The 25329-nt window shown below is 30.6% G+C and overlaps 2 protein-coding genes across 5 annotated transcripts; one reads left to right on the top strand and one right to left on the bottom strand.

Moving 5' to 3' along the window:
* The first annotated feature begins 6711 nt into the window (after nucleotides 1-6711).
* LOC103309320 (zinc finger protein 33B-like) lies at nucleotides 6712-9307 on the top strand. The gene is made up of 2 exons (XM_029489928.1): nucleotides 6712-6956; nucleotides 8569-9307. The coding sequence occupies exons 1-2, from the start codon at nucleotides 6712-6714 to the stop codon at nucleotides 9305-9307; spliced, it is 984 nt and encodes a 327-aa protein (XP_029345788.1).
* Nucleotides 9148-24931, bottom strand: LOC100167331 (epoxide hydrolase 4). Of its 4 annotated transcripts, none has more exons than XM_016804078.2 (6): nucleotides 24033-24931; nucleotides 18740-18868; nucleotides 14463-14747; nucleotides 13271-13428; nucleotides 12472-12747; nucleotides 9148-10571 (listed from the first exon to the last, which is right to left on the bottom strand). In XM_016804078.2, the coding sequence occupies exons 1-6, from the start codon at nucleotides 24317-24319 to the stop codon at nucleotides 10408-10410; spliced, it is 1299 nt and encodes a 432-aa protein (XP_016659567.1). In that variant the 5' UTR covers nucleotides 24320-24931; the 3' UTR covers nucleotides 9148-10407. The 4 variants fall into 4 exon arrangements, with proteins under 4 accessions (XP_016659567.1, XP_016659568.1, XP_029345979.1 ...); XM_016804079.2 differs by having other exon boundaries at nucleotides 24017-24923; XM_029490119.1 differs by having other exon boundaries at nucleotides 18744-18868; nucleotides 24017-24920.
* Nucleotides 24932-25329: the final 398 nt, after the last annotated feature.

Below are 25329 nucleotides of genomic sequence, written 5' to 3'. Positions count from 1 at the left end.
GTAAACGTCTCGTCGCGTCATGCCGATAGACTATTATTATTACCATTGTACTGCAGGGTGTTGCGACTGAGTGATAAAAACAATATTATATAGTCACTATAATAATACCTATAATAATTTCATCGTTTGTTTTTCTATCACTATCCCTTTGTTAAAAAGTTCATACATGTATAACAAATTTAAACCGGACATTCCGATTGTGTAATTTACCACCGCTTATTGGTCTAAAAGACTAAAATGTTTGAAAAATACGATCCCCTTAATTATTATAATATCCTTTTACTTTGTTCTCATCCTCCTTAGACGATAAATTGACTTACTGTACCAAATAGGTACTCGATAAAAGTATTTAGCGATATTAATTAATACCGCCAATAATAAAAGCCATTAAAAATAATTTTAAACATAACATCGACAATGCTTCGTCTTCACTAGCTCTTATTGATTCGTACCATTAATTCATACTGTTGTAATATCGATGGAACAATCAATTTAGCATATTACAACAATTAATAAACAACCATAAATGGGGAAATCACAACTGCCAACTAGCAAAAATAAGTAGTGTGTCGACATTATAAAGACACGTAGATCAGCATAATTGTCAAATCGAAGACACCTATCGCATGGAACTGAGTGCGCGAGTGTAAGCGAATTCCATGATTCCATCTTGTGTTAAGTATTGTTCCTGTTACGGCAGTATATACGTAAGCAATGCTTACTAAGCATAACATTATCTTTATTTATTTATTTACTATCATTAACTACCTATAAAATTCCTAGGGATTAATTTTAATTTTAAATTATAACAAAGTGGCACCTGATACGGTTCGTCCGGATGGACGGCCCGTGTCGTAAATAAATAGTAGACTTATTTGTTTTCGGTTATCAGATGTTTCTATTTCTATATTAAATATATTTATATTAACAATATTAGGGTCGAGTAAAGCGTCGATTTGTGCCGACCAGACTTATATAAGTGAGTCGGCACAATCGGAGGCGCTTGGATCTTAGTCGGGTATTCACCGGACTCTATCCATACAATGAGATATGATTTTATGTATATTATATAAGACAAATATCGGGCACGGGAGCCGGCCGTCGTCGGTACAGACTTAAACAAGCGGTACCCCGACGATGAACCTGGCTCGGGCCGGACAGCTTAATTAAGCGCCGGGGTTGGTAACTTATTGAAGTAACGCCGGAAGCCGCTGAATAATCGACGATATCGTAGAATTGGTTGATAGACGGCGGTCGATGATTGAACTGCGGCTGTATCCGCGGGTCGGCGTCGTCGTCGCCGGGCTGCACGTCGACACGGGTCTTATTACCGTGGAGCGGTAGATGCGTGGATAATCGGCGTCGGTCGTCTGAATGCGGCGCTGTAGTCACCGGACAGCAGGTCGACACCAGTTTTATATCGTACTACCGTAGAGTGGTGGTCTCGTCGCGAGTCGGCGTCTTCGGATGGTGTTGGTAGCCGTGGGGTGGCGTATCGTCGTCGGACTGCAAGTCGGCACGGGTCTCTACCGTGGAGCGGTAGTTTCGTACGTGGTCGACAGTCGGTCGATGTTTGAAGTCGTGGAGCGGCGTATTGTCGTCGGGCAGCGGTCTGTAGTGTGGTCCGGGTCCTCTTCTGTCTGAACTCTTGTTTGAAGTTGATTGTAGACAGTTTGAAGGTTTGAAATGGACTGACTAGATTTTTGCTTTGCTTTGTATGTTGTTCACTATTGCAGGCTTTAAGCCTCTGATGGTGTGAGTGAAGTAGTGGAAGGAGTTAGATGAATTGTGCTCAGGAGCTTGCGGAAGTTTTGAGTTTGACTAGTGGTGCTGGTAAATTTAAAAGTGTATGGGTCGGTTTACATAATTTGGTGTTATTCTAGTTCTGTTGCTTGCTTTGCTTTGCTTTGTTGTGGCGTCCTTTGGCCTATTAACTATACCAGGCTCGGGGCCTATTCTAGTAGAGGGAAGTATTTGAAGGAGTAAGTGATTTAATATGGGTTGATCTTCATATGCCCATGAGAAAGGTCTGGGGGCTTTTGATATAATCTGGTATATTTTAGAACGGCCTAAAGTTTGAATGTGTTTGAATATGGATTGTTGATTGGTGTAAAAATTTGTTCTTGATTGTTGTTAGATGATTTGTTCGATTGTGATTGAATTGGTTTTTTTGAGTAGAACGTTGTTTCTAAGGTATTGTGGCATGCCCGTTACCACCCGTATGGCTACTGCCTGGATTGCCTCGAGTTGTCTCCATTGGGATCTGGTGACGAAAGTCGAAAGGAGCCCATGCTGCGCTGGCGTAAGTGATAATGGGTATAATATACATTTTTAAAATTGTTAGGCGGGTATTTAATGGTATATGGCTACTTTTGTTGATTACCGGATATATAGCATACCTCTTGTTTGCGTGGCACGCTGTTTTATGTTTGAGATGTGGTCCCGCATCCTAGGTCCTCTTGGCCCGTGGCTGATGGTGATGCCTAAGTATTTCGTTTTTCTTGACCATCCAATTGCTATCCCATCGATATTTATTTTCGGTATCCTTGATAGTTTGGTTCGGCCAAAGATAACCGCAGTAGTTTTCGAAGGATTTATTTTTAAACGCCATTTACTGAACCACTCTGTAGCTAAATCTGTTTGTTTCTGTAGCTGGATGGCTGCACGTTTTGCGTTTTTGTTTTTTGTATGAAACATTGTATCATCTGCAAAGAGAGAAATTTGTCCTTTGTCTGTGAGGGGTATGTTATTCGTATGCAGCTTTTAAAGATTTTAGTGAGATGCAGTATAGTGCGGTTAGATGCATGGCGCAGGGCTGTATTGGGTATCCCATCCGGGCCTGGTGCTTTCTTCCTCGGAAGGATTTTTATGATGGATTTGACTTCGTTTGGGGTAATGGGTTGTATTGTTGGGGGATAGGATTGATTAAGGATCTTTAGTTTCTCTTTTACCATTAGAGTAGTCTTGATGTCGCCGGCTGGGCAGGTGAATTGGGTTTCAAGTGGGTTAGCAAATAGTTCGGCTTTGGATTCTTGATCAAAAATAAGACCGTTTGGGCCAAGAAGGGGTTCTGTGGCCGCTTGCTTGTGTGTTAGGCTTCTGGCAATTTTGTATACTTTAGGGTCATTTGGTTTCAGATTATCTAGTAGATTATTCCATCGTTTTTCGCGGTGGACTCGAAGCATTTCACGAACTACTTCAGTATGTATATTCATTCGGCGTCACTACGAAGGCTCGGATCACTACACAGGCTAGACCCCCCCCTAATCCGGCCTTGGTAGTACTCGTCGATGTATACTCCATCCTATGTCGCTGCTGTGCTGTGGGTTCATTGCATCGATGTCTGTCTCTGTTACCGTGGTGTGGCCGTCATCGTCAGGGCGTCATCCACATCCACGATCTATTAATTCGCTTTGATGAATACAACCTTCATAGCCACATAGAAAATAGATATAGCAATCACTGTATAATGATAAAATATGCTGGTTGCGCCACTGTTCTCTACCGAAGTACAGCAGTATCGAGTTAGTATTTTGATCTATTCAGTTCTTAGCTGCATGTTTATAACTAATTGTTACTGTTGCAGAAAATAAAAAATACTTATATCAAATGTATTTAGCATAAATTATTTGAGGTTAATGGACTACAGGTTGTGTACAATATTATTAGTGGAAATACACTCACTCATTTACACCAATGTACTCCATTCGATGTGCCCCAATGGCGCTGCTGCGGTGTGTTCGTTGCATATCGACGTACTCGATATCCGTTTTTGTGGCCGTCAGGGTAACTGGGTGCAGGTCGCGTTCTAAAAAAGCCATCGATCAACGACGATCTAACGGTGGTGGTCACCAACGTGAATAATGCTATATACAGGAAGACGGGCATATCGACTTAACTATGCAAAATTGACTACACTGTATGTGACTGAATATATTGTTAGGTATATTATGACGTTGTAACAGGAATACTATAAAAATATGTTGTTATTGATACGATGAACATCGGGATTTATGAACCCATGCAAGAAATAACAATTTTATGATTCTGGTAAAGAATTACATGAGGAGAATTCGCTTTTGGACTATTTTATAATTATAGGAACGCAGGTTTAGCGCATACGTAACGGAGATCGTGACTTATTGGCAAACCTTATTATAAAGGTGAGTTGTATTATCAAGTTGTACCTCACATTATAAAAGTACACACATACACACACACACACACACACACACACACACACACACACTTCTATACTTTATTATATAAAGAGGAGTTGTTAGTTGATGTTGTTAAGGGTAACCTCTGGAACTATATTGAACCGATTTCAAAAATTCTTTCACCAATAGAAAGCTATATTCTTTGTGAGTGCAGAGCATATAATATTGGTGTCATGACTTATAATTTGATAACAATTTACGTTGTACATATAGATTGATATACGTATGGAGTATACTTGGAATGAACTTAAATGTAGTTAAAAAAATACAATATTGAATACATTAGTAATGTACCTAATTCGCCGGCCAACATATTTTGATTGTTTGAAAAATTCAAAACAATAAATTGTATTATAATATTATCTATTTATCTACCAGGTAGCTGTATTGCCCAACGTCTCTAGGCAGATACTAATGACCATGACCATTCATTTTTTTGCTCTAATTTTTTAGTTCATTATTTAATTATCTTTTTTTTTAGTATTAACTGCTTTCCTAACCAATAATTTCTGATCATCTTTTTTTATTACTTTTGCATTTAATTGTATTTAATCTTTTTGGTTAGGAATTCAATATTGACTGTAGTCTCCAGATTTTTTGAAGTTTGAACAGTTTGGGTGAACTATACAAAAAAAAAATTCAAGGTATTGTATAACACAATAATAATTTAACAATACATAAAATATAAGAAGCAAAATGATATAAATATACTACCTAGGAGATAGTGATTGATGTACATATTATACATTAAGAATCTACTCTAAAAATGCAGACCTTGTTTATATTTACGACATATTATTCATTAATTAATAACGGAATAATAACTAATAATAATTTCACTGATGCGAGCAACCCCTTACCATTTTATTCTCTTATACTTATATCTTACATATTATTATAACTTATCTTAGTTTATAACATTACATTGTTTATTAATGATTTTTAGTACACTAATATTTATTACTGATTAAGCACTTATATTATAATGTTACATAAATGTTTTATTACCCTACTTTTCAGTTCCAATAATATTTATGTATTATAACTACCTACCTGTCTCTTCACTGAAACATGTATATACAACTCGTTATAGGCACAAATAGGGAGGGCTTTAGGGGCTAAGCCCCCCCAAAAATGTCCATAGCGCTCCCAAACATTTCCTACATTTTCTTTTAAGCTTATTCAATATTATCAAAGTAAGACCCTATAGCCCTATGAGCCCCCCCAAATCTCAAACGCTATTTGCGCCTATGCAACTCGTGCTAAATACATACATACAAGAGTCTTAAATGTTACAACAAATATTCACTTATAGTATAAAATTACGACTTTAATTAAAAAATATGAAAAAAATCCAACATTAACATAAAATATTGATGTTTTTGCTATATTTTTAATCGCGATGTAGATACTAGTGTTTTCTCTTTGTGTCTTATGAATTGTTTATGCTGATGTTTTCATTTACATTTTTCTATTTCTTAGTGAGTATAATACAACGTTGATGACTATTTTAAAATTAGTTTTATTAATGCATATATATCAAATTTTAATTGATTACATTATGTAAACCTGTACGGCTATACAATATATTAATAATATTCGTACATTGTATATTCTATTAACGGCCCCAGTGTCCATATTTAAATTTGTAACAAACGCTGCTGGTTTCTTATTTTTTTTTCATTTTTCAATTTATGAATATAATAATTCGTATTTTAAAAGTGCTTTTATTATTGTTCACTTGTTCACGATTTAGGTTATTATGGATAACTAGGGCAGTGGTAATTTGGGCGAAGGTAATAATTTTTAACGATAAATTAATAGTCCGTTTGGGCGAGTATCATTTGGACCTACCATTTGGGTGAGTGAAACTGCTCAAGGTAAAAACCTAGATACGGATGATATCGTTGCTAATCAATAGGGCCGTCCTTAAAGAGGGGGTGAGCAGAGTCCAGGCCCTGAGCCTCGCGCTTTTTGCTTAAATTTGGAAGCCTCGCGTTTGAAAAAAAGTGTTAAACTTGGTTTTCGCCCTAGGCCTCAAAAATCCTAAGGACGTCACTGCTAATCATTATTTATCACTATTATTGAAACAAGATTACGATTCAGTCATTCTGTACAAGTTGTATACCTACCTAAATAATAACTAATAAATGATAACACTTCAGTGTGCTATGTGATGTGTTGTGCTTGTGTCTTGTGTAATATACTTTCATGTGGTACTTTGTGTGTATGTTGTTAAAAAGTGTTACACTAAAAATCGTATATTATATCTGTCTTTTCAAATGTATCAAAATGTATAAAGTTCAACTGACGTCTACTTACACTAACAAAGCACATCTCAAAAATATTTTTGAACCAAACCCAAAGTGCACCGCTATTAACATAAAACATTATTTATTTTATACTACTCCACTTAACTCACAATAGTTATTAATGTTTGTTTTTTCTCTCTCTGTTTAGATATATAAAAAAGGTAGTCTAAAAGCCTAAAATGTCCAGGATTCCATCAATAAAATGTGAGCCACAAAATATACTACTTGATAAATACATCAAACAAGAACATGATATCGCACACGAACATAACATTAAACAAGAACACGATATCGCACATGAACATAACATTACACTAGAACATGATATCGTGCAAGAACATAACATTAAACACGAACATATTGATGAATTTACAGAATATAAGCTTGATTATAATGGATATTATAATCAATCTACATATCAATGGTAAGTATCTTAAACTTCATAGAGAGTGCTTCCTGATTGCTATTGTGAGTTGTTATAAATTGTTAATAATTGTTATTTTATGTTTATTCTGTTCTTTCATTATTATTAATCTCTCTTTAAATACATAAGCCAAAGCAATATTGTCCACATTTATTTTTGCTTATATTAAATGGATAGAATCAAACTGAAGACATAAATTGCGGAGGTATATTTGTCCAACGTTTTAAAGATTATAATTATACAATTTAAAAAAAACGCAATAAAATGGACAACCGAAAACAAAAATATCCGTTTATGAAGTGGTTAGATCCATTAAAAACATGGGTAACTTTTAAACAAAGTACATAGTTTATTTAATTTTGTAGTAAAAATGGTTTTTATTTTAAGATCCATATTTGGTATCTTCATTATACGTCATTGTATATAATACCTAACTAACAAGTAACAATAACGCTATAATAGCGAGTTCACTTTTCAAATGTTTTATTTTATTATAACACATTTTAAAAATAATTACATAGTTACAGTAACATCAATAATACTCGAAATAGATTAGTAAATTAAATTAAACATTTTTAAACATTTTATAAGTATGGTAAAATTAAATCATTAAGCTAGATTAATATTAACAAATTAACGTACATACTATATATCAATATATGGTGTATTCAAAGATCGATAGAGAGATCTTCGTTGATCATTAACATTAAACGCCAAATAGGCCTATTTTTCATATAATTGCTCGGACATATATATGGACATAAAAAAGAAACAATAGTCCGGATTTAACATTAGGGACCTTGAAATTGATAAAGGATAGTAAATCATATGAAGAAACTTGGCCAGACAGCTACATATCCTTTAGAAACTTTACACAAAGCATACCCCTGCGTTCGGCTAAAGATTAAAGTTCTAATTTAGTAGCAACACGAGAGTAATCGTGTGGAGGATATTCAATGTGACAATGCCGAACAAGAAACCAGCAGACTGAAGGAACCGGAGCAGCACCATTAATTCTTAAATATATAGAACCCAATAAATTTGTAACATAATGTTCTATATTTGTCGTCGAATAACAAAGAATTCACTAAATAGGCTACAGTGTTGTAAAATTTACAATTTTACAATTTCAAAATAACGTGATAAAAAATTAAATGTTTTTTGTCGGCACATAAACAAAATTATAATTATCTTTTAGCGGTAAAATATTATCTTACTCAGTCATAAGTCTCATACCTCATAAGTCTTCACAGTATAATATTGAATATAATTATTATTACAAAATATAATATAGCTAAAATATGTAAAATGGTAGCATTATATATAATAATTAATAACATACAATATATAGTAGGTTAACATTTCCCATGAAGTTAGAACCACATTTAAGACAATTACATCGAACAATTTTATACATTTTATAAATGTTATCATCGATTTACAAAAAAATTAAATCAGATGTTTTCAATTTTTTTATGGACTTTGAGATTGAAATAAAATATTATAATTGTTTGTTTTTATATTTTAGTCAAAGGCTTTGTTAATCAATCTTTATAGGTATATATATACTTGTATGTAATGCATATATATTTAATATGAATTATTATTCCAGTTACAAGGAAGATTCTAAGAATACTAAAGAAAATGTTGAAGTTCTGATAAAATTTGAAATGGATGTAATTGACGATGTTATATTATATGAAAATATTTGTATGCGTGATGACAGTGATTTGCCATCAGTTTCGTCTACAAAATATTGTATCATTAACTCACACGTTGAAAACAAGCATACAAATTTCAATCTTAACATTGAATCCTCCTCAACTGCAACTTTTACACCAATTAAAAACAAAGCGATGAAGTCTAAAAAAAATGATCAGATACAAAATGAAGTACACGCAATTGACAGTGCTATATTTGAAAGTTTTGTTAATCATGATAACAATTGTATACCATCAGCTAAGTCTAGAACATATTATGACATGAACCCACACGTTGAAAACAAGCCAACGAATTTCAATCTTAACATTAAAGCCTCAACTACACATTTTAAGCCAACTAAAAGCAAAGCGATAACGTCCAAAAATGTAGAAAAACTACATGAATGTTTTATTTATAATAAATCTTTCTCGACCAACGGATACATGCAAATTCATTCTCGGATTCATACAGGAGAAAAACCATACCAATGTTTCATCTGTAATAAATCTTTTACTCAATCATCAAATTTAAATACACACAAAATTATTCATAAATATAATAAGCCATTTAATTGTGCAATTTGTAAAAAATCATTTGCACAGAAAGTGCATATACTAAGACACATGAATACACATAAAACATTATTATAATTGTACTATAAGTTGTACTATTGTAGTATAGTGGATATAATATAATTGATAAAAGCAAGAGTAGAATAAAATATGATGAATGTCATCTGTCCTTTCCTTTGAATATATTGTGTTTCACATTTATCTCAGTTTTAATTATGTACATTTTCAAAACTGAACCGCAAATTTGTACAGATAAATTTTCAATAAATAGAAACGAAGATCGGGACTTGAAAAGCTAAAATTATTGTAGTCATTTATTATGCACGCACAATACCTGGATTTGTAAGAAACTTAAAGACTACTTATAAAAAAAAATTCCGGTTTTAAGCTAAAAGGAAAAATAATATGCTTAAAATAAATCGAGTGTGCACATATCAAATTTAATATTATACAACGCCGAATACAAATGTAGTTTTTAATTTATTTTTATTTTAATATTTTATCATTATTAAACTGTTATAAATATATATCTTATGATAAATATTTTTTCTACTATGTTTAATTTTCAATAAAATATATTTTTTTGATATTTGATAAGTTATGTTTTATGTATAAAAATATAATATTGTATGTGTAGTGAGTTTAATGAGTACAACATATATTACACTATGATTAAATGTTTAATGTACGGAGTTGTACACATATTTTTTATTAATTACAAATTATAATTTATATTGGCTACTATCGTCGATCAGATTATGTATTATAAACGTTTAGTTATGCTCAATAGGGTTACATACGATTATACGAATATACGATTATATTATAGCTTATAAATTTAAATTTGCTTTATTAATAATTCACAATAATAACACTGTAGATAAAGCTATACCTACATAATATTATAATGTACTTCCTAGGAACACGTGATGCGAACGATTGTAGGTATAGAATGTACCAATATAGATAAATGTATAATACACGTGTTCACTATACCTTTAGTTTTGCAAAGTTTTTAAATGATCTTAAGTAAACAATAGTTTTATTTTATCAAACTATTAATAAACGAATTATGGATGGTAACATTTTTCTCATTGTTAATATTATTTTGATACAATATAAATACATTAACATCAATAAAAACATTTTGTTTTATAAATTAAAAAATAAGAACTTTGCTATGATGTGTTGGTCGTGATTGTTTGTGGTGAAATGTTTCTTTGCATTGAATCTTTCAACGTATTTCCATACTGAACCGTAGACGAAACGATATCTTTCATTCGTCCAACTATACCACCACACTTCTGTTGTCGAAGCACTTTTTGATCTACTTTTGCACGAACTGTAACAGAAATACATTAATTTAAGACAATATAAATATGCAAATATAATACAATACAACATACATAGCCATAAAGGTACATTGTATCTATAGATTCTACCAATTTTCATGAGACAAAAATGGTGGGGAGGAGCCAGGAGGGGGGTAGTCACAATTAATCGCCATTTCTTATGACGGTACTGTAATTAGGTAGGTAGATATGTAAGCCTGTTGTAAGTACCTTATATTACTATAGGTACCATAGTATACCGGATATGGAGGAGGTAAAAATATATAGCAAGTAAAATTATCTTGTATGTACTTCTTTTTATGGTAGGTTATTACCTATTTCTTTCTTCTTTGTCATCTATATAAATATATAATATACTAATATACAAAGAACTTGTCTCACTAAGTGATTCATCATGATTCATCATCGCCTAGCTGGAACCACTGAAGCTATAAGTATGACATTTGATCAGTATAGTTCCGTCTCATAATGTAAAGACACACTAAGAAACGATTTTCCAAAATTCGCATTTTAAAGAGTCTCTCAAACAAGGATTTTTAAGATTTACGGTGAAAATTAAATTTTTTTTTTTGTTTATAAAATATGATTGCCATTGGTTGCAGGTTTTAATAGTATGGTAGAAATTAGTATTTTTCTTTCGTATATAAGTGGTTGGCATCGGTTACTCGGGCTGCTGAGATAAAGCATGTATCAAATCATCACATGTACATGGTCTCGATTAAAGAAACTATATCTTAATACCGAATGTATTTTTGTAGCTTATATACCTAGGTACTCCAAAACTACTCGATTGATTCTGACGAAAATCTCAGAAATTGTTATTAGATATATCAGAAAAAATTAAAGAGTAGTTTAAAAAATAAACCGAGTGCTAAATCTAATCCGCAACTTACGGTTGATTAACTGGTAATCGGAAAAATAATTACCGGAAAAAAAATCCCCAATGCAAATACTTATATTATATAATTGTACATCTTAAAATGCTCATAATTCGCTTTAAAGAAAATATAATAAAAAGCCTATAATATTGCTTTCAGTCTAATTTTTAAACAAATGTGATCTGCTGAGCGTAACAATTTTTGTTTTTTTAAATAAGTTTAATCTAAAAATAAATTTGAAAATATTTCGACTCTTTTTGAACTGCAATTACACTGTCGTTTTCAATTTTTTTTTTTTTATAATTGCCATTAAAATTTTATTTGTTGGGTAAAAAAGCGGGAAAATTGAATACAAGGATCCTGATATATTATTAGTTATTACGATAACAGTTGAAAAATATTAAAAATACATAGGCACAATTTTTATTTTATAAGTATTTAAAGTTCGAATTTTGACCAAATTTATTTATTAAAATTTAAAACAAATAGGTTCTATAATACGGTAAATAGCCAATAGGTTATATATAAATTACTTTATTCACAATTATATCATCAAATATAGGTACTTAGTATAATATACTAATATCATAGACTGACTGACCGTATCGCTCAGAATCGTTTTTCTTGTACAATGATATTATATTATTGAATTCAAATTGAACACCATCCATTACAGTGACACTTGTAACCTACTGTACAGCAGAGTGACACCCACTTGTCCACCTTTTTTTATTTTAAAAATTACTTAAATATTTATATATTATATTACTGTGTAAATGTTTTTGTGGACACACAGTATATAGTATATACTATTTAGTATTTACCTTTTCCATTTCATTTGAAGTATAATATTATATTTTACTCATTATTTGGATAAATTTTACTTATATATTTATATTTGTCATACATTTATAAACGTATTCCGTTAATAACATAATATATTAAACTCTCTATTTAACTTTTCTTCTTCATTCAATAACTATAAAATTATAATAATAATTTTAAAACTCACCTAAATATGATGTCAATAGATCATTGACTACTTTAGGTTGTTCTTGATGAGGAAAATGCGATGCATCATCAATTATTCTTAAAGTAGATGTCTTGAGAAATTCTGTGGACTTGATAAAACTTTCAATTTGTACACTTACATCTTTATTACCAATGATGAGCAAACACGGAACTTGAAGCATGTCTTCTTCTTTATTTGAAGAATTGTTGTTATTCCTAGGCTCGATTCTGTAGAATGGTAAGTTTCTAAAATAATTTATAGCACCCGTCCAGTCCACTAAAAAACACAACAATTTCAATAAGCTAGGGTAATATTAATTGCATTTATATTTTATAATAAGATGAATTAAGAGGATGTCAAAAATAACTGTTTGTTTCTTTATCTGGCCCACCCACGCATTTACACAGAATAACTTTTTTATGAATTCGAGTAATCTTAGAGTAAAATCACTCATTACAAAAACGATAGAAAAATAATATTTTGTACATTTGTACCTATCAAAACAATTTAAACATCATTTAAATTTACAAAGTTTTTCTTCTATTTTGAAAGTAGAATAATGATAAGATATAAAACCGATTCGTCATACCTTCAAAAATATTACCCTCTATAATTTATGTAATAAGTGATTTTACTCTAGGATTACTAAAAATTTATAAAAAAAAAATGAATTTTAGGCGAAAATGTTGTATCTATGTTCTGCATCTGAGAGATAACAAATTTTGAGCTGACCTCCTCTTTAATGAAGTCTAAAACTAATAACAATCGTTATTACTTATTTGTATTAAATTAAGATCACCTGTTCTTGAAAATGTATATTTATATGCGTCGATGTAAGATGAGTCATCACTTTTCTTATTCTTAGATAGGTGTTGATAACACTGGTTAATTATTTTTAGATCGCTTTGCAAAGCGTCCATTTCCGGTAAATAAGGAAGTTGACTGAAGCAAATCCAACTATAATAATGTGATAAAACAAATTTCTGAGTAAAAATAATGACGTTTATATACTCTTCTCTTTTTTTCTCTTCTTATGTTTATTCGACCCAGGACTTATTAAATAATTTTCGGGATTTGGATGAATTTTATCAAAATTTAAATTTTAAAAAGTTTAAATGCATATAAAAAATAATCTTGCCTATGCATCTTTAATATTTTTGAACTGCTATTATAGCAACAGAGGATACTTATATTCAATTTGCAAGCTTTTTTACTAAGTAAAAAAGTTTTAATCGAAAATTTTTTTAAAAAAATTACAAATTTTGAAAATGTCTCTTGGCTATAAATATTGGTCAAAATATTTTGAAAATTTCCCAACTTCCAAGTGTCTATGGTTATTAGTTTTTGAGTTACACCAAAAAAATAAAATAGATATTTTCAAAAATTTGTTTTCCCGATGCTTTCGAAAATTACAGGAAATCTTGACCTCCCGAATTCACCAACTAGATTTATTTTCTATCAGAAAATATGTTGGCATCAAAAACTGAAGCATTTGAAGTCTTAACTATTCCAAATGTTGATGACAGAAAAAAACACACATCATTGTAAATATAATAAATTCATCACTACATTCAGAATCTAAAATGTTAAAAATATAATTTGTTTTCAAAAATATTTATGTTTTTTATGTTTTTTGAGATGATCAGTGATATTAATTATGATATGGAAGCCTGGCTTACAAAATTGAAAAGAAAAAATACCTAATTATAATCGTCCCTATCATTTATGTGATTGAATATTCAATATTGTGCATGATATAGTAGGTAAATAACGAAACAAATATCGAACTAAGTAATCGGTAATTAAGAGTTTAGTTTATCAAATTCAGGATACGCTACTTCAAATTTTTTCCAGACGGTTCCCTTGGTTGAGATTTTTTTGCATTTTATTATATAGGTACTTACCTATATATTATAATACCTATACGGTTATACAACTCACGATTGATGTGATATTTCTGGTATTATCAGATACATATTACATATACTTACTTTTTGTTAAAGAAACTTGATGAAGGTAAGTACTCCCAGTGGACATTTGGATGTGGGCATGAAATGGCTACAAATTTTGACACAAACCTGGGCCACAGATGCACCAGATACCAGCCCAATAAAGCGCCCAAGTCGTGGCCGATTACGTGACATTTATTACGGCCGTCCACTCCAAGCAACGACAAAAACACGGCTAGCTCGTTGACCAGATTTTCAACTCGATAACTTTTGCGTGCTGACGGTTTATCAGAATCACCAAAACCTTTAAGGTCTACAGCAATCACTCTGAAATACAATAACTCATAATTAATAATGTACACAATTATTGGTTGGTATCTTTCATTTTGAATTTTGATTACTAATTACTAAATATAAGCATATTATAATCATAAGAAGCAATTGATATTAAACGAAGTAGACACATATACATACAAGTGCTTTCAATTAAATTACTCTGTTCTTATATAGAATTCGATAATATAGGAATTAGGTATAGGCAACCGTGATCATGGTGTTTCCGTGAACTTTTATGAATCTTACTCACACATTTTATTAGGTAACTTAAGAAGTAGGTTAGATCACTTAAATTCATAAAACAAATGCAAATACAAATAATTGGTGGTAGAAATGCCAAAAATGGGTGGTTGTCTGGTTGAATAAAGTTGTACAGGGCATGCACAAAGCTCAATTAGGTACCTACCTAACAATATTAAATAAAACCAATTGCATAAATATGTAAATTTGTTGTATCTCGATTAATAAATAAAACTTGGTATCAACAAACATAATAATCAATATTCAATATCATATTATACAATTGTAGGTACTTACTAGGTTGTATACAATAAATATGTGCAATATTTTTAAAATGTGCAATATACACCACTTATTGTTTGTTAATTATATTTTAAAATTCTGATATACCTACCTAAATAATAAGGATAGACATAGTATATACATAAATTAACCAACTTTAAAATGTAATACAGCATTGTACCTACGTATTACACAATTAGTATAATTGTTATTATCAGGTGGCATTTTTTAATCATGACTTAAACTAGTACCTTTATCGATATTATTAGATACCCATTATTATTTTTCTGTTTCGTCTATAGTATAGGTAATCTATGTTATTTGATGCTCGTTATAAACCACAAATACATAATTTAAAAGCCTTAATTAATTTATAAATACACTATATAGATATTTGATTTGTATTTAGTACCTAGTGTACAAGCTATTGTATACACCAAGGTCAATTTTATGAACTATAACATCTTACACGTTTCCAATTAATTATATCCAATTAATAGGAGAAAGAAAATAATTATAATACCTTATGAGCTATTAATTATTATAGTACCTACCTAATGGTAGCATGCGTTTATAAAAATAACATAGGTATTTATCAATAGGTATGTACGACGTACATGCTTTCAATTTACTATTATAGATAACTGCAGTCATGGTGCCACTTGTAATTTACTTAAAAAATGTAGGTAAACAAACTTTTATTTTAAATATTTTTTTTTGGAATGCATTCAAAATTAATTAGGCAGTTGTTGAAAACCTTTAAAAAAACTCTGTATGTAACGTTTTCTTAATAGTATTAACTATTTATTTATTAAAACAATTTAATTAAGTATATTTTATTAAAATAATATAATAAATTATTAAATAATTACCTATGCTTAAATTTATTATAAATTAAAGTTAAAATTTAATACTAATAAAAATTTGGTACTTTCGACTATCCCGATGAACTGTATAAAAATAAAATGGTATATTGTTTTAATATGATAAATCAATATGACAGTTGATTACAATAAATTTAAGCATAAGAAATTATTTAATAATATATTATATTATTGTAATAAATAAATAGTTAATACTATTAAGAAAACGTTACATACACAGTTTTTTAAAGGTTTTCAACAACTTAGTGCTAAGAGGCCGGAAGTATATGTAGGTACCTACTGAATACTACCGAAATGTGGATTTATTTATACTCTTAAAACAGGTATACCCTTAAATTTTTTTTATACAAATTTAAATATTAAGCAAGCAACTTTGTTATGCTACATTATTTATTTCAATTTTGTTGACTGGTTATTAAAAATATTATAATTTTTTTAAACATTTAAAAATAAATTTAACTTGTAAATGAAGGGTGTTTCCATGGAAATGCAAAAGGTGGTATTGCCAAAACCCAAAATGTTCACAAATCAAGAAAAACTGTAACACATTTTTTAATGATTATAAACTCTCAGAATAAGTTTATTTATATGTAATAAATAAAAAGTAAACGATTGACAGTGTAAAATTAAATCTACATAAATTGCAAACATTGTTTTTAATGCTTTAAAAATTTCGTGTCAGACCAAAACTATTGCACGCCTTGAAAAGGTAAAGGCATTATCACGTTTTAAAGTTATTCCTATTTCTGTTGATGCAAAATGCATTATTGCCGACAATACCACGTTTTGCAATGATATCAAGTATGCTTCAATACTAATTACATGGGTAATAATACGTTTTGACTTGAACATGATAATACCACGTTTTGCTTTGACATTAAATGTGGAAATATCACGTTATGTATTGAACATCAGTTTTAAAATCGATTTTATTCACAAAAGTAATCGATACAATTTCATTCTGACCGCAAAATCGAATTCCTCACACTCACGTTTTTCCCATAAAAATCGATGTTTAACTCGATTTTGGAAATACTACGTTTTGAATTTTCACCCTTCAAATAGAAAATTATAAAATAATATAGGTAAAATAGGTAAACGCACATTATATTATTTCTTTCTGAAACATTACAATTTACAATCAAAGATTTCAGTACATTTTCAAATTTGCCTAAATTTGGGCTGGTTTTTGGCCGACATGTATTTGTACTCCATAAGGCTCCGAATCAACTTATAAAATTGGTGAATATTTAAAATATATTAAAAAATTAAACATATAGTATTATCTGGTTAAAAATGTACGGGTCCATTTAGCCATTAGTGGGGCACCGCAAGACAACTACCTAGAACGTTAATTTATTATTTTATTTTTATATAATAATAATCTGAAATATTAAAGAAGCTAAAAGATGTGCATTATATTTCAATAAAAGGTTCATAAATCATAACTATATACAGAGGTCATATTTTGTTTTAAAATTAAATTCTAAGTAGGTTGTACAAGCTAACAAGAAACGTGCAAAAAGTGACCTTAAAATTTAAAAAAAACATTTATCTAAGGATAATATTATTATATATTATGTTCAACAACGTTATTGTTTTATTATTATAGTCTCAAAACAAATTCAATTTGTAAGCTCTTTAAGCGTAGTTCCAATTGTGTAAATAAAAATACGTGGGTATTGTAGGTGAATGTTCGGCCAATGTTCAATGATATTCGTAGTATATATTATCATGATAATCATGAAGTAAAATTATGCTAAGAAATAATCTTGAACATATAATACCTAATTGATATATATTATATCAATATAAATATATATATATATATTAATATCAATAAAAAATATATAACTAAATATTACCTATATATTAGGTAGTTATATACTAATACGTAATACCATGTAATATGTAATTAATATGATTTTACTACAACAATATTATAATAACTAATAAGGCTAGTAGGTTAAACCTAGTACCACCTAAAGCAATAACATTTCATTTTTTTAATACAGTCGAACCTGGTTAACCAGAAATTTTTTTAACTTGAAGTCGTCAATAATTACTCCAACTTTTTTCCTGTCCCTAAAATGTCTTATTATTTTATTATTATTGGATAACTTGAACTTTTTGACGAGTTCCTTCAACTTCGAGTTAACCAAGCCTGACTGTAATACGATATTATGATTTCTGTAAAAGAATATGAACAATTAATTTCTTTTATATTAAATGGAAATTCCAATAAAAAATTAGTATTTCGTAGATAATATTATCTACTACATTTGGTTGTAATCGTTGAACACACAACAAACGATTAAATAAATAATAGAACATTATAAAAAAACAAAAAAAAAAAATCGAAAAATGTAATTTTGACAAATATTAATTAAATAATTTATCATGTGTTCGCAGTGTTATAACTTATAACTTATAATGCACTAATTTTTTTGTATGTTTAAGTTATTTAATTTTTTTTTAGAACTTTAAATTTACGGCTCTAGTAAAATTGCTACTTCCTATTAATAATGGTTATATTAATAATATGACTAGTAATTAAAAAAAATTAGGTATACCTACTTACCGAAAATGTTTCGACAAGGTGGGTATTTGATGATGCCAACTAATCCAACAAGATGGGAATCCGTGTAGTAAAAGAACAATCGATCCATTTGGGTCACCACATTCAACGTAATGCAATTTAACACCCTAAATCAAAAATAAGAAGCGTTAGCAGTACTTATACAGTGTCGGCCTGGTACACCAAAGGCACATGTATCGGTTTTTGAAGGGGCCTATGCAATTATTAGCAATATGGATTATAATATAAAATGTACCTTTATTATAATCATTAATAAACTATTATATATTTTAGTAAATATACGTTTCATGGTTAATAATTATAAATTAATTGCGCACGTTCACCACGATAAATAAATAAATAACCAAATATACAACAGTATAACACCAAAGATATCGCAAACTATACCTAATTAGCAGTGGTGCAAATAGGAAAAATGTTTATGGGGGGCTCAAGCCCCAACACATTTTTTTTTAAATTATAATTTATAAGTACATACTTTTAAGAATGGTATACTATTATTTATTAAGGGGGCTTTGCCCCCCCCCAAGCTCCTCCTATTTGCGTCACTGCTAATTAGTTTGCTGTGGCGGCAACAACAATTGATAGAACGTGACTCCAACATCATTGCAGTCGCATATTGATAAATCATAACTGAATATTATCATAGAACGATATACAGTCAACAATATTTTTTAAATAACTATTGCTTATGGGCTGCGAGAAGACAATATTTATAATTTATAAATAATAACATTATATCACAGTATATGTATATCTAATATTAACAATGATTATTGATCTAATTTTTATGACCTTACAATTTTTCTTTACCCCGGACTCCAAAAATATGGGCCCTACCCAAAAAAACAAAAAACAGAGGGGCCCCGGCCGCGTTCGCGGCCTAGCGGCCATAGCCAGGCCAACACTGTACTTATAGGTTAGAACTAGTGAAATTGCAAGATATAAGAAAATTATTCATGTACGTTTGAATCTTTAACATTAACGCCGGCAACACTAAAACAGTGCGATTGCGATGTAAAATGGGTGATCGTCGGTTTAATCACTATAGTAATTTAATTGTGTTTGACGTTGACCGATTATTAATCATCTTACATAGCTGAAACAGCTACAATTTTTGAATTGTTATAGTTATAGTTATAGTTGTTTATGTTACTGAGAACATGTCTGAGTGAAAGTGTTTGTTTAGCAATCGTATTAAATATTGTGTTTCATACGTGCAACTATATGACTACAATAAAGAATACAAACGACACGAGGATCTCCAACCAATGTTTACTTAGGTTTTAATTTTTATTCAACTACATTTTTCAATCTGTAGAAATGCGGAATCAAATATATTTTCTGTAAACTATTGTTTGATGTACCTATAATTAACATTGCCACTAGACGAATCCGATTTTTCTAGAAACAAAACTACTGTACACATTTCCTGACGCTGCGTTAATATAATATAATATGACATAAAGAATATAGTAGAACTCGTCAACATAAGAACTCGTCGTAAATAATTATTTATATTTTTAATTCTAAATTTAGTACCTAAATACAAATATTATCGTATAGGTATTATACACTTTTACACGATCGTGACGTTTAAATTTTATGCAATTAATGAAAACTAAAAATTACTCGGTATACTTACAGTACCTTTACCTAAAACCAGACTCCCCACATCAAATTTTTGGCCGCTGTACTAAATGTTTTGGTCTCTAAACAAAATGTCCAATAAAATACAACCCATTATACAAGCGATATGGGTGTCTCATATACGATTTATGGTAATCATTGGTTAACCCACGGCTTAAAATAACAAAATTACTTAATAATATATTTTAACATACATATTTTACATCATAAAATATTATTTAATACAAAATCAGTATTTCTATTAAAATTTCAAAAATTACAAAATAATTTCAACGGGCCCTAAAATGTCCGGGACCTGCGGCTATACCTATATCTATAACAATTATCTACTTATAACATGTATCACCTCATATTTCATAGTACATTTTATATATATGTTCTATTTATTACCCAATAACTGTTTATGGCCATGGGTAATAGGTATATAAAAAGCGTGGGAATTTTTGGTTTCGGATTTAACTCTTTGGCGATTTTTGATGTAAAACATTTTCGGTGACTGGGCAGTAAATTTTCGTTACGAAGCGTCGACTGTTTCGTAGAAAAAAAAAATGGTATCGACTTTTATATGTTTGTCAATAATATTATGTATCATATTGTTCACAGTAAGCGTTACACCATAATTTTAGTATTTATTAATATTCGTGAGAGCATTATGGATTTTTACACGGATTTTAAAGTTTATGCATAATGTTATATTATATTTTAATAAATAATTTATAATAGTTTGTTTGACGGGGTTATTTAATATAATATATTATATCACATTAATTATGCTGATATAGAAATTATAAATCCCAATTCAACAAATGGATTAGTTCAAACTTCAAATGAACCAACAATGAGTTTGATGTATAGTTTTTTGTCATAAAATCGAATACTAATTATTATATGAGTATAATTCTATGAGTTTAAATTTTTAATAATTAATATAATAATTGTATTTAAAACACAATATTTTAATGAAAATAATAATATCTAAAACAACTTAAGATAGTTACGACATTTCTTTTTAGCTCTTACAATACCGTCATTTATTCAATTGTTCTAATGTTTATATATTTAAAAAAAATTAAATATATATTTATATATTTAACAATATATTATTTAATTATGGTGGTATTTTATCACACACTATATAGCTAATAAGTGGATAACAAACGGTTGTAATAAACCGCTTCGTAGTTTAATTTGATAATGCATTATTTTAAAAAAAACAAAAGAGTAACTATTATAGTATTATATGATATATGCGTTATACAGGGTGATTCATTAAGCATGCTCGCTCTATTGATAGTTTGAATTATGCATATACTATAATATGTATTCAAATTATGATTTTTAAAATTTTCATTATTTTTCAAATACACTTGAAGACCATATTTTCGGATAATTGAGATTTATTGTACCAATTAATGATGACCCTGTGACAATACAAACTTCTGTTTTTCAAATAAGAACCCTCCTTTATCACTTTAATTTAGCAAATATTTTTTTTTGAGAATTTTGATATAATATCTAAATCAAAATTCAAACTAGCAGAAATATGAGTAGGATCTGAATAATATCTGAATATATTAATTGATAGGAATCAATGTGGAAGAAAGTAGTTTTGGCAGCAAAGATCCCAAATGTCTCGTATAACGTTATTTTAGATTATATTTTGATAAAAGTAATAGTTAATTGAAAAGTTTAAAAACACGTGTATTTGAATATTTAGTTTGTGGTGGAGCCAGCAACTGCTTCGGGATATAATAAATATGATATTTAATGAAAAAATTAAAAACTAAACTCGTTGACGTCGTTCCCGTGATGGTTAAGAGGACGTCACACCCGCAGGTGTTGTGTCCATTTTAAATAGGTACGTACGACATAGACAAAACGCGTTCACGCAGTCTAAGTAGAACTCAGTGAATTTTGACTCTAGAGTAAAAAGACTTACTATAAAATTAAGTTGTGACAATATTTCTGAGGGCAGGACTGTGCGTTTTTTTGCTTTATTCCCAATACAACGTTCATTATAGCGACAATTTCAACATTTTTAAATGACCTTTAACTTTTCAAAATTTACATTTTTTTGAAAAAAACTCACCGTCTTGCCCTCCAAAATATTGTAATATTTTAATTTTGTAATCATTATTTTTACTTTAGAAACAAAATTCAACGAGTTCTACTCAGACTGAGTAAACGCGTTTTGTCTATGTCGTATGTGTGTAAGACGGAGACAACAGATGCGGTTGTGACGTCTTCTTAATGGGGGCAGGCTTGAATAGATAATAACCACGGAAAATAAAATTTAATTCATCACGTCACAAATGAATAAAATTCCAATAAATAACTGCCAACTGGATAAAAGGAATCAGGTTGTTGGAGTATTCGTCGTCACGATACAATATTAACTATTAGTCATTACATATTTCTATTATTGAAATCAGCCACGTCCTGACGAACCCATGCACGGGCTCTATGCCTGTATGTACCTACCTATTTCTTTTAACTGTTTTGTAAGTTGATTTTCATCGTTATAAATGTGTGTTTATAGTATATATGTATAGGTATAATAATTCATTATATATATAGCCACAGCCCACAAACAACTGCATATAAAGCGTATAAGTGATATTTATTATTTTATATGTAAACGTATTGAGTATAGGAAATAGTTGGTATTGATAAGTAATAAATATAATAAAATATATTCACTATATTCACTGCTGTCATACACTGATACACTCGTAGTTCATATACTGATATACTATATTAAAGTATTACACATAATATCATAATATTATATCATATAAGGTTATATTATAGGTAATCGAATTCAAGTTGGACCCAAGCATATTGATATATATTTACATTTTAAAATTTTAAATAGTGGTATGGCGAGGGGTTTTAGAGTTCCGTCGTATCGAACGACCAAGATCCCGTTTATATTTTTAGTCTATTTTTCAATACCTACAAAGATTATAATATAAATGTTTCATATAATATAATTTTTACATCACCAAAAATATATTACCAACTCTGTATAGGTTAGGTTAGGTTTGACTATAAGTATTACTGCAGCCTGCAGGCATATAATCTTGAAGGAAATACTTGTACGGACTTCTTTTTTTTTTGCAATCGCCTAAATAAGTTTGCCACAACGTAGCACCCGAATATTTTTCTCCATCTCATAGATACCTTGGCTTATGAATAGGTAGTCAAAAAATTACTCGAAAAATTATATCGACAGCCAAAGCTACTGGATACTGGCTAGTGGCTACTGAATAGTTAATAACAACAACTTTTCAGTATGCTATTATAACAGCATACTAATATTGTAAAGTAATACATGTGAATTACACAGGTCTGAAAATGCCCGGCGAAGAGTTTAAGGGCCAGTTGCACCGTCTACGGTTAAACTTCGATTAAGCTTAATCAGCTAATAACAGATATTTAACCGGGCAAATTCGGCCGATTAAACTCCGGTTAACCTTAATCAGAGACGGTGCAACTGGCCCTAACTGATTTATTTAACTGTTTAGGGAGGCTATGGGTATACCCGATATATTATATAGGTTAGGTATATTATGATATTGCAGTATTGCATATTGTTATGTAACCTTGACTTTGACGTACGAGTGGGTTCCATAAACCGTGGTGGACAGACATGGCGGCGGACGGTCCCTGATGGGCGCCCGGCGGATGGCCTTTCCACGGGCATTGGTGACGGCATTTTCATTGGCAGCCGCATCTTTGTTGTTCTCGTGGTCACCGCCGTCCGACCACAGCGGGCTGAAGACCCTGGCTGCCGCGTTCTTGACGACGATCCATGAGCCCCAGACCACGGAGAATGCCAACATTTTGAGTGACTTGGTCGCCGATATGGACACCACGTTGTCTCGGCCTCCGACCACCACGGCCATATTGCAGGTGGCGGACTTGTGCTAACCGAATGTATTGTTATTTATATACCACGAATTCGCAGAGAATCATCATCTACGACAGGTAGGTACGTCTATCGGTATAGAAATCGTGGTTAATACGAACAACTATAAAACCTAACTGATTACGATGAACGATATTATAGATATGGGTACACGATAATAATAGTGTTATAGTCTGCGACGAGAAACGCGTTTTTATTATACGGAACGCCACACGACTTAAATGAAATAAATATTTCAAAGTTGATGGTGTTGATATTATGCCGTTATTGCACAATAGGTACGCGGCACCACCGCAGTGACGGCGCACACGAGTGAGTTACGTGTCGTTTTAAAAAAAAATAATCACACGGTCGCACGAGTGGTGTGACGACGACTGACTGAACGGCGTGGACTGCGCTACGAGCCAGACGATACCGACAGAGAGGAGGTTGTTGCTGGTTCGGCACTTTGGTCCCGTGCGTGTGTGCGTGTATAACGAGCGCGTGATAACGGCCGACAGTGAGCCGTGTCATGAAACATTATGTTTTCTAAGGCTGTGTGGAACTCGGGGAGCCGGCGCGGCATACGATTACAATATTTTAAAGGCTTACAATATGTTTTATTACATTTTTTTTTAAATAAAACGAGATAAATATAACTTTTAAACACAGTCAAACAGTAAAATTGGTGGTAAACGTCATGCATAATAATATACCAGGGAAATACAATAATATAGGTATATCTACCTATATAGGTATAGGATACTATAGAAAAAAATTAATATTCTTAATATTCTCATTCTATACCCCACTTTAGGTTGAAACGTTTTAATAATATTCAAATATCCAATACTGCAGGAAGACAGATTTACAGCCATTGAAGTATGTTGTTTCATCATCATGTAACTATTAATTACATCCACCAATAAAATACCTATCGATGGAGATTAGAGTATTACTTTAATCGACACTAAATAATATATATCCCATTAGGTTTTGAGGTACAAG

This window comes from Acyrthosiphon pisum, chromosome A2 (genome assembly GCF_005508785.2).
Source record: "Acyrthosiphon pisum isolate AL4f chromosome A2, pea_aphid_22Mar2018_4r6ur, whole genome shotgun sequence".
NCBI lineage: Eukaryota > Metazoa > Arthropoda > Insecta > Hemiptera > Aphididae > Acyrthosiphon > Acyrthosiphon pisum.
This window is presented reverse-complemented; position numbering and strand designations above follow the sequence as displayed.

Coding starts and splice junctions, on each gene's coding strand:
- LOC103309320 (XM_029489928.1), top strand. CDS start 6,712: ATGTCCAGGATTCCATCAATAAAATGTGAGCCACAAAATATACTACTT. Junction 6,957..8,568: donor AATCAATCTACATATCAATG/GTAAGTATCTTA, acceptor TTATTATTCCAG/TTACAAGGAAGATTCTAAGA.
- LOC100167331 (XM_029490119.1), bottom strand. CDS start 24,319: ATGGCCGTGGTGGTCGGAGGCCGAGACAACGTGGTGTCCATATCGGCG. Junction 18,869..24,016: donor ACTCGTACGTCAAAGTCAAG/GTTACATAACAA, acceptor TTTTTGATTTAG/GGTGTTAAATTGCATTACGT. Junction 13,429..14,462: donor TCAAGTTTCTTTAACAAAAA/GTAAGTATATGT, acceptor ACATTATTATAG/TTGGATTTGCTTCAGTCAAC.